The 11,048-nt window shown below is 44.1% G+C and overlaps 1 protein-coding gene across 1 annotated transcript; it reads right to left on the bottom strand.

Moving 5' to 3' along the window:
• Nucleotides 1–520: 520 nt before the first annotated feature.
• Nucleotides 521–4,772, bottom strand: LOC134993220 (retinitis pigmentosa 1-like 1 protein). The gene is made up of 2 exons (XM_063950854.1): nucleotides 4,700–4,772; nucleotides 521–1,487 (listed from the first exon to the last, which is right to left on the bottom strand). Exon 2 carries the CDS (start codon nucleotides 1,467–1,469, stop codon nucleotides 792–794), a length of 678 nt encoding a protein of 225 aa, XP_063806924.1. The 5' UTR covers nucleotides 1,470–1,487; nucleotides 4,700–4,772; the 3' UTR covers nucleotides 521–791.
• Between the last annotated feature and the right edge of the window lie 6,276 nt (nucleotides 4,773–11,048).

Raw genomic sequence — 11,048 nt, 5'->3', positions numbered from 1 at the left:
TGGTCAGTACTCTGGGCTGGTAACACACAGTGACATGATGTAAGGGGGAGAGCAGGAGCATAATAGGGGCTGATGGCTCCTGATGTACGAGATACACCAGAGAGTGTGGGGAGGATACTGGTCAGATCTCTAGGCTGGTAACACACAGTGACATGATGTGAGGGGGAGAGCAGGAGTATAATAGGGGCTGATGGCTCCTGATGTATGAGATACACCAGAGAGTGTGGGGAGGAGACTGGTCAGATCTCTAGGCTGGTAACACACAGTGACATGATGTGAGGGGGAGAGCAGGAGTATAATAGGGGCTGATGGCCACTGATGTATGAGATACACCAGAGAGTGTGGGGAGGAGACTGGTCAGATCTCTGGGCTGGTAACACAGTGACATGATGTGAGGGGGAGAGCAGGAGTATAATAGGGGCTGATGGATCCTGATGTATGAGATACACCAGAGAGTGTGGAGAGGAGACTGGTCAGATCTCTGGGCTGGTAACACACAGTGACATGATGTGAGGGGGAGAGCAGGAGTATAATAGGGGCTGATGGCTCCTGATGTATGAGATACACCAGAGAGTGTGGGGAGGAGACTGGTCAGATCTCTATGCTGGTAACACACAGTGACATGATGTGAGGGGGAGTGCAGGAGTATAATAGGGGCTGATGACTCCTGGCTACCTCACTGGGCAGATACATTTCCCTCATTAGTCTGTACTGATAGAGGACGGTGTAGGATAAGAGATTGCTGTAGTGACTGAGTAAGGATAATATGTGACTTCTGTAATTAGTGTTTATTACTCACCTGTGCCGATATCTGTAGGGATTTCCTCCTCCTTACACTGCTGATCACCCCTTACATACGTCTCTTCTTCTCCCTCTGTATCTTCTGCCTTCATATTAGTCACATACGTCTCTTCTTCTCCCTCTTTATCTTCTGCCTTTATATCAGTCACATACGTCTCTTCTTCTCCCTCTATATCTTCTGCCTTCATATCAGTCACATACGTCTCTTCTTCTCCCTCTATATCTTCTGCCTTCATATCAGTCACATACGTCTCTTCTTCTCCCTCTGTATCTTCTGCCTTCATATCAGTCACATACATCTCCTCTTCTCCCTCTGTATCTTCTGCCTTCATAGCAGTCACATACGTCTCTTCTTCTCCCTCTGTATCTTCTGCCTTCATATCAGTCACATACGTCTCTTCTTCTCCCTCTATATCTTCTGCCTTCATATCAGTCACATACGTCTCTTCTTCTCCCTCTATATCTTCTGCCTTCATATCAGTCACATACATCTCCTCTTCTCCCTCTGTATCTTCTGCCTTCATAGCAGTCACATACGTCTCTTCTTCTCCCTCTGTATCTTCTGCCTTCATATCAGTCACATACGTCTCTTCTTCTCCCTCTATATCTTCTGGCTTCTTATCAGTCACATACATTTCTTCTTCTCTGTCTATATAATTTATTTTCATATCAGTCAGCTGTTCCCCCTAAATAGATCAGAGAATATAAAGTGTAATGCCTGATGTAATTACTTGAGAGGAAACAGTATAATATCAGTGTATGAGACACACACAGCTGCTCTGCATATTATATAACTTTGCATCTGGACAAACCTTGTGATTGCATGCAGGGTAAATACTGGCTGCTTTGACACGAAGCCCAACAAGTACTGGGCAGTTCTATTCTTACAGAGTAATTCAGATTTGACATTGGACACGCTCCTCCCAGATCTGCCCCCTGCACTGCAGCATGGTGTCACCTACTTGCTCTTATTTGCTTCACTCCCACCTCAGTATCAGCCCAGTGACAGTCACTTTGGTATATTGGCGAGACCCTAAATTCCACCTACCTGATCCTCCTGTGGGATCCTGTAATTCTCCTCAGAGATCTATGGATACATTCCTGATGTTTCTAATATGCTCCATGATGCGTATCCTTAATTGCCTGCTTGTCATTCCTATGTATTTTTTCCCACAATACACTACTCCAACTGATTTACAGTTGATATAGGCATGTATCTTTCTTTGTTTTCCATAGCGGTCTTTAATCTTCTTTGTCCGTTGAATATACTGGCAGGTGTTGTATACTCCACAAGGAAAACACCTCGTGATGTTTTTGTCTTTATGATGTTTTCCATCTCGCAGGAAATGGCCGGGTACTAAAGTATCTTTTATGTTTGGTGACTTTCTCCAACTTGTGTGCACCTTTTCTCCCAAGGTTACTTTTATATCTGCATCCATGATTACCACATGGCAATGTTTCTGTAAGATGTCTCGTATCTCTGTGTTCATTACAGAATGTTCCCATGAATCTAATTTCCGGTTGTTGTTCTCCTGTAGCTCTTGCTTTTTTGGGGAGAATTAGAGATTTTCTATCTGTATTTGCAGCTATTTTGGAGCTGGTTTTGATGCTTTTATTACTGTATCCCTCTCAGTTTAAGCCTTTCCTTCAGTTCTTTTGCCCTCTTTTCACATTTTTCTTTACTTGAGCAGTTACGACGTATCCTTATAAATTCTCCCTTAGGGACTCCTCGTATTGTTGCTGGAAGACGGGAACTGTTTGTGGCAGTTGCTTTTCTGTACAAATCAGTAGTAATTGCACCATCTTCTTCAATTTAATAGCTAAATCCAAGAAAAGAAAGTAATAGATGTTTGACTCATTTCTGAAGTTAACTTTAAATTTAACTCATTTTGATTCAAGATGTTGATGAATTCTATTAGGAGCTCCTTCTCTCCTTCCCACAGTATCAGGATGTCATCTATATATCGAAACCACCCCGTTATGTGGTTCGTATAGATGTCATTATTATCCAAAATTACGAATTCACGCTCCCACCACCCGAGGTACAGATTGGCGTACGTAGGCGCACATGTACTGCCCATCGCTGTACCCTGGATCTGGAGATAAAATCTCTCATTGAAAACAAAATAATTTTTTGTTAGAATGAATTCCAAAAGTTTAATTGTAAATTCGTCAAGTTTGCTTATATTCCTCATACTGAGAAAATGTTCAACAGCTCAAAGTCCTCTCTCATGATTAATACTTGTATATAGCGACTCAACGTCGCATGTACAGAGCCATGTGTCTGATGTTACTGTCAGATTTTCTATTTTGGCCAATATGTCCAAGGTGTCCCTTGTCTAAGATGGCAATTCAGTAACAAACTTTCTGACTTGTTTAGCCACAAACACACTTACCTTTTCAGCAAGGCCTCCCATACCCGACACCATAGGTCTTCCGGGTTGTTTGTCAGGATTTTTATGTATTTTGAGCAGGACATAGAAGGTTGGTACCTTGGCGTTCTCCACCCATAAAAATTATTTTTCCCTCTTAGTAATAATTCCTTCGGCATAACTCTTTTCGATCAGCTGTAAATAGCACTTCAAGAAGTTTGCTGTGGGATTGAAAATTAATTTTTGATAGCATGATGTACCATTCAATTGCCTCATTATGTACTCAAGGTAGTAATCTTTCCTCCAAATTACAACATCACCACCCTTATCAGATGATTTGATTTCTACATCGTCCCATTTTTCAATATCCTGCAGAGCTTTCCGTTCATATTTTGTTAGGTTGGGATACAGTATTTTCTTCCCTTCACTATAAAGATTGTCCAAATCCTTGGATACTAAATCCATGTAAATTTTAACTTGTGGACAAATATTAATGTTCAGGAAGAAAGTTGATTTCTTTCTTAGACTCATATCACGATAGTTCCTGGAACATGTTCCTTGATATTCATTATTTTTCTGTAGCAGATCTCCCAATGCTCTAATGGCATCTACTTCCATCTCTCCTATATCAGTAGTTGTGGCATCATTTTCCCTATTGTGGTAAAATTTCCTCAACATAATCTTCCTTGCAAAGAGGTTCAGGTCCTTTTCCACTATAAATCTATCCATATTTTTAGTGGGGGGAAATGACAGTCCTTTGGAAAGCACACTTTTATGATGCTCATTTAAAATTCTGTCACTGATATTGATGATTTTCATAGTGTCCTCTGGAGTTATCTCCTGAAGGCGTTGTACTTCCGCTGTGGGTTTCTTCCCCAGTCTCCTCTCTCTCTGATTTTTTCTTATTGAGTCCCCTTCTTGTTCTCTTTGGGGTCCTGTATCTGGTTATCCACTCGGACCTGCCCCTAAAAAATGTTGTGAACATCTCTGATTCCTTACTGTTGACTGATCTGACATTTCACTTTCAGATGTCTCTACCTTTGATGTAGAGAAACCTTTTCCCTCATTGTATTCCTGTATGTCTTATTTATGCTCCATCTGAAGATGGTACCGTTGAGATAGTCATTCTTGTCTCTTAAGAATTTCTGTTGTTTTCGTTCAATTATATTTTTCTCTGCTACCTCAACCTCATGTTTATATTTCAGATATGTATTTTGGAATTGCTCCAAACCATCATGTTGTTTCAATTTCTCTCCATTAGTGGAGATTTCCTCCGTATACTGTTTTATTTTACTATCATGATGTTTAATCAGTATCTTAATAAGGATCTCAGAACATTCCAGTAAAACAGTTTCCCATCCTTTCTTCACGGTCAAAGGTTGAAAAAACATTAGGTCTTAGCCCTCTAGGAATCAGTTTATTACTCTGATAGCTATCAAACATGGTTCTATTCCAAAATACTTTGCTTAGTTTCATCAGTACATTTTTCAGCAGTAGTAAATCAATGGACCATTCCAGGAGACTACCTCATGAAGCTGATTGAGAGAATGCCAAGAGTGTGCAAAGCTGTCATCAAAGCAAAAAGGGGGCTTCTTTGAGGAATCGAAAATATAAAACATAATTGGATTTGTTTAACACTTTTTTGTTTACAACATAATTTCATATGTGTTCTCTCATAGTTTTGATGTCTTCAGAATTATTCTACAATGTAGAAAATAATTTAAATACAAAAAAGCCATTGAATGAGAAGGTGTGTCCAAACTTTTGACTGGTACTGTAGAACCTGCCCACTGCACAGTTGGTGGAGTCAGTAAAAGATGGTTACTGACAGCAAGCTGGAATCCCCTAATTTGCCAGGTCCCGTGTGACCCATACCTGTTCTGTGACTGCGGACGCGAGTCGGTGAGGGCGTCGGAAGCATCCAGTCACAGAGGCTATCGGCTCCCTGGTTACAGCTGTAACTACAGATATGTCATGTCCCTCTATTATTACAATTGATATGACACTCCCAGATACCCTCACCTACCCAGTTATGTCCCTGTATTATTACTATAGCTGTAAGCGACATCACTGTGACACTCCCAGATCCCCTCACCTCCCCAGTCATGTCCCTGTATTATTACTATAGATATTAGAGATATCACTGTGACGCTCCCTGATCCCCCCAGCCATGTCACTGTATTATTATTACTATAGATATAAGCAATGTCACTGTGATACTCCCAGATCCCCTCACCTCCCCAGTCATGTCCCTGTATTATTACTATATAATAGAGATGAGCGGTTTCGGGTGTAAAGCCAGAATTAACGCCAGTTCGGTTTTATCCGGAGATTTCTTATTGGCTATCCAAAATAAGTGACGTCCGTGAGCCAATAAGATGCCGTTTTGAGAACCGAGTAAAACCGAACCCACTCATCTCTACTATATATATGTATATGTCACTGTGACGCTCCCAGATCCCATCACCTCCCCCCAGTCATGTCCCTGTATTATTACTATAGATATATGATGTCACTGTGACACTCCCAGAAATCTTCACCTCCCCAGTCATGTTCCTGTATTATTACTGTAGATAAGTGATGTCACAGTAACACTCCCAGATCCCCTCACCTCCCCAGTCATTTCCCTGTATTATTACTATAGATATAAGTGATGTCACTGTGACGCACCCAGACCCCCTCACCCATGTCCCTGTATTATTACTATAGATATGTGATGTCGCTGTAACGCTCCCAGATCCCCACACCTCCCCAGTCATGTCTCTGTATTATTACTATATACATATATTTTTTATATGTGTGATGTCAGTGTTGCTCCCAGATCCCCTCACATCCCCCAGTCATGTCCCTGTATTATTACTATAGATATATGATGTCACTGTGATGCAACCAGATCCCCTCTCCTCCCCCAGTGATGTCGCTGTATTATTACTATAGATATAAGTGACGTCACTGTGACACTCCCAGATCCCCTCACCTACCCAGTCAGTAGGTAGATGATCTCCAGGGTGATATTAATTATCTTCTCAGTCTTGTGACTCTTGTCCGTGTCCATCCTGAGTGAATCTCAGAGCCCTGGCCGGCGTCTCTCAGAGGTTCCTGTGACCCAGCTCCATATGGCTGTACTGTATAATGTTACACCAATGCTACTCTCCTAGCCGGGGTCTTATTCCTCCCAGATACACTTCTGGTGCAAGTTGCTCCACATGAATCATTTACAAAACACGAGAATTAGGGATGTTGGACTATTCTATTAAATTTATTCCAGAAAGTCATAGTAGACTTGTGATTATGGGATGTAGTCATGTGACCGCCGGTCACAATACCTCCTCCTGCATCCTGAAAATCCCAACAGTCGGCATGCCGACTAAAAAGGAACTATTCCCACAAGTAATACAGTAAAAAAAAAAGTTGACACTGGACATGTCGACACATGATTGGGAATAGTTACCTGGCAAGCAAAGCGAGCCACGCAATGGGACGCAATCCACTAATTGGGGTTCCTGGTCATGTTACGGCAAAAACGTCACCAAAAACATAAAAAAATGTAATGTCAAATTATTCATCTGTCGACCTGTCATGCGTTGGACTTTTCACTGTCGACTTTCTTACCATGTTGACCACGTCCACAACAACCAATAATCATCAGCCTATTGGCTGGTGACCTTATCCAGGGCGACCAGGATAACCAGGGGAGAGTACACAGGAGAGTACGGAGTGTAGATGTGGGGAGAGAGGAACTAAAGTAGGAAATCTGGGTGTACAGCGGAGGGTGACCACTCATTACTGTTATTATTACTCTGCTGCTATAGTAACCAGACACCACAGGCCGTGCCCCTTGTATAATACTACTAACAGGACACCACAGGCTGCTCACCCTGTATAATAATAATAATAGGATTTTAATACCTACCGGTAAATCCTTTTCTCTTAGTCCGTAGAGGATGCTGGGGTTCACTTTAGTACCATGGGGTATAGACGGTGCCGCAGGAGCCATGGGCACTTTAAGGCTTTTCACGGGTGTGAACTGGCTCCTTCCTCTATGCCCCTCCTCCAGACCTCAGTATAGGAACTGTGCCCAGGGAGACAGACATTTCGAGGAAAGGATTTACATTTAATTTAAGGTGAGATACATACCAGCTCACACCTCAACCATGCCGCACAACATGGCATTCAACATAACACATGCCAACAGGCATGAACAATTGCAGCAACAAGCTGAAAAGAAACGTAACACAACATGTGTGTAACCACAAACTAATAACTGCAGATACAGTACGCACTGGGTCGGGCGCCCAGCATCCTCTACAGACTAAGAGAAAAGGATTTACCGGTAGGTATTAAAATCATATTTTCTCATACGTCCTAGAGGATGCTGGTGTTAGGATTCCAGCACTCCTGACCAGAGGAGATTTTATGACAAGGACCAGAGCGCTGGAATGGAATGCAGGTAACGGGAGCAGGGAAGACTAGTTGCCCCTGGCGCCCTAACTCTATTGTCTCACCCGTGCTATCGGAAATCCCCTGCGAGACTATGGTTTCTTGAGCCCCTGGCAGCCACGTTTGAAGGGCGGATTATGTCTGCCCAACTCCGGTGCCCCCCGGTCTTAGTGAGAGACAAAGGGAAATCCGAGGCAGGATGATAACAAGAGGACCTCTGACTGACAACAGGCCAGGGGCAACAAGCTAACTAACAAAAACAGAAGTATGTGCGGAAACCCGCCAGGGAAAAGGACAACCAAAATCCACTTGTCCAATACTCGTACCCAGCACCGCCAGATACCAGAGTGGACCTGTGGAAGCGGAACCGTCCGCAAAATGCTCCAAAACACAAATAATAAATGATAAAGCGGACAAGCCGCAACACACGGCAAGGCCGCGACTCACGAACACCACTGGATGTTATATGGTGATTAGTCAGGACTCCAGGAATAAGATGACAAACTTCCGAGTTCAGGACTTCCGAATACTGGAATGACCGGATACAGCAAGACTGGAACAGACTCTCAGCAAACAGAAACAGCATGCAGGAAGCCATTACCGGCGTCTGTGAGAAGCCCTGGGAGTGTATTTAACAAGGAGTCCTCCAATCAGCTGCCAAAAGGCTGATTAGAATAAATGCCGTGCAGCTGCCTTGCTGCAAGGCCAGAGAGCAGGAGAATACATTAACTCTTAAAGCCTAACAACGGGGAACACGGTCCGCCAGTGGCGTCCCCGTTGCTAGGGTCCGTGCGGCTCAGCGCGCCCGGCGTCCAGCGTTGCCAGGGAACCGGCGGCTGTCCGCGTACGGCGTCCCTGGTTGCTAGGCGCCGGGCCGCACCGACGAGCGGACCCCGGCGCCTAACAGTACCCCCCCCTTGAGGAGGGGTCAAGGAACCCCTAAAGCCAGGCTTCTAAGGAAACTCCCGAAAAAATGCCCTCTTGAGCCTTGGGGCATGAAGATCCTTATCCAGGACCCAGGACCTTTCCTCTGGACCATAACCTCTCCAGTGAACCAGAAAATAAAGCCGGCCCCTGGACAACTTGGAATCGAGAACCTTCTCCACCAGGAACTCCTGTTGTCCCTGTACATCCACTGGAGGTCTTCCCTGAGAGATCTTCCGAGGAAATTTATTGGAAGAAATGTATGGCTTCAACAGGGAGCAATGAAACGTATTACCAATCCGAAGAGATTTTGGTAAACGTAACCGGAAAGCAACTGGGTTAACTTTTTTAATGATATGAAATGGTCCAATAAATTTGGGTCCCAACCTAGCTGAAGATTGTCGAAGTCTAATGTTACGAGTCGACAACCATACCCTATCTCCCACCTTAAAATTGCAAGGACGTCGGAGCCGGTCAGAAAATTTTTTCTCACGAAAGGCCACTTTTCTGAGAGCAAGGTGCACTTTTTTCCAAATGGCTCTGAGATGGGAGGTTAAGGTTAGCGAGGAAACTGAGGAATGTTGAAAAAAAGAATTAGCTCTGGGGTGAAAACCAAAAACTGAAAAGAATGGAGACACGTTGGTGGAGGAATGACAAGAATTATTGTAAGCAAACTCTGCCAATGGAAGAAACTCGGACCAATCATTCTGGAGTTTGGCTGAGTACAAACGCAAATACTGTTTCAATGATTGGTTAACTCGCTCGGTTTGCCCGTTGGACTGTGGGTGGTAACCAGATGTTAATGACAATCTCATCTTTAATGAAGCACAAAAACACTTCCAGAATTGTGCAACGAATTGTGGACCCCGATCAGAAACAATATCAGTGGGCAACCCATGAAGTCTGAAAATATGGCGGAGAAACAAACACTGCCAATCCTTGGGCAGATGGCAGTCGGGGAAGGGCAATGAAAAGAGTCATCTTGCTAAAACGGTCTACTACCACCCAAATGACTCTGCATCCAGCTGAAAGGGGAAGGTCCACCACAAAATCCATGGAAATATGAGACCATGGCCTGAGAGGGACATTCAAGGGCATAAATTGCCCGATAGGCAAGGAACGGGGAACCTTATGCTGTGCACAAACCTGACATGAAGAAACAAACTCCTTAACGTCTTTAGAAAGACCAGGCCACCATACTGAGCGGGAGACTAACTCCAATGTCTTAGAGATCCCTGGATGCCCGGAAACTTTGTTATCATGGAACTCAGTCAAAACATTAGCTCTCAGGAACTCAGGGACGTAAAGACGACCAGCAGGAGAATTTCCAGGAGCTTGGTGTTGAAGCTGTTTTAACTGGGTAAATAAATCTTGTGTGAGGCCTGCCCAAATGACTGAAGATGGAAGTATGGGAGTAACAGGACTGTTATCATGAACCGGAAGAAAACTGCGTGACAGAGCATCTGCCTTGGTATTCTTGGAACCTGGCCTGAAAGTTATAATAAACTTGAAACGAGTAAAGAACAAAGCCCAGCGAGCCTGCCGGGCATTCAGCCGCTTAGCTGATTCGATGTATTGCAGATTCTTATGGTCAGTCAATACTGAAATGGTATGTGTTGCTCCCTCCAGCCAATGCCTCCACTCCTCGAAAGCCCATTTAATTGCCAGTAGTTCCCGGTTACCAACGTCATAGTTGGATTCAGCGGAGGAGAATTTCCTAGACATAAAGGCACAAGGATGTAGTTCCCGAGACTCTGGATCCTTTTGAGATAGTATAGCCCCTACTCCAACCTCCGAGGCATCAACCTCCACAACGAAAGGCAATCCTGGATTGGGATGTCTAAGGACTGGAGCCGAGACAAAAGCTTGTTTCAAGGCCCGAAAGGACAACTCCGCTTCACGCGACCAGTTGGTAGGATCCGCTCCTTTCTTTGTCAGGGCCACAATGGGAGCAACCAGGTCTGAGAAGGAATGAATGAACCTCCTGTAATAATTCGCAAACCCTAAAAAGCGCTGAATTGCTTTTAAATTGGTGGGTTGCGCCCAACTAAGGATGGCCTGAAGCTTCTTTGGTTCCATGAAAAATCCCCGAGGGGAAATAATGTATCCTAAAAAAGATACCTCCGTGACATGAAACTCGCATTTCTCCAGTTTGGCATATAGATGATTCTCACGTAACTTTTGAAGAACCTGACGCACCTGGGTAACATGTTGTTCAATAGAGTCAGAATAAATCAGGATGTCGTCTAAGTAAACGACCACGAATTTCCCTAGGAAGTAACGGAGCACATCGTTAATGAGGTCCTGGAAAACTGCTGGAGCGTTAGACAAGCCGAACGGCATCACTAGGTACTCGTAGTGACCCGACTGAGTACTGAAGGCCGTCTTCCACTCATCTCCGGACCTGATTCGGATGAGGTTATACGCTCCTCTTAGATCGATTTTGGAGAAAATCACAGCCGAACGCAGCTGATCAAAGAGGACAGAAATCAGCGGCAGAGGATAAGTATT

This window comes from Pseudophryne corroboree, unplaced genomic scaffold (assembly GCF_028390025.1).
Source record: "Pseudophryne corroboree isolate aPseCor3 unplaced genomic scaffold, aPseCor3.hap2 scaffold_1262, whole genome shotgun sequence".
In the NCBI taxonomy this organism is placed as follows: Eukaryota; Metazoa; Chordata; class Amphibia; order Anura; family Myobatrachidae; genus Pseudophryne; species Pseudophryne corroboree.
This window is presented reverse-complemented; position numbering and strand designations above follow the sequence as displayed.

Coding starts and splice junctions, on each gene's coding strand:
- LOC134993220 (XM_063950854.1), bottom strand. CDS start 1,469: ATGAAAATAAATTATATAGACAGAGAAGAAGAAATGTATGTGACTGAT.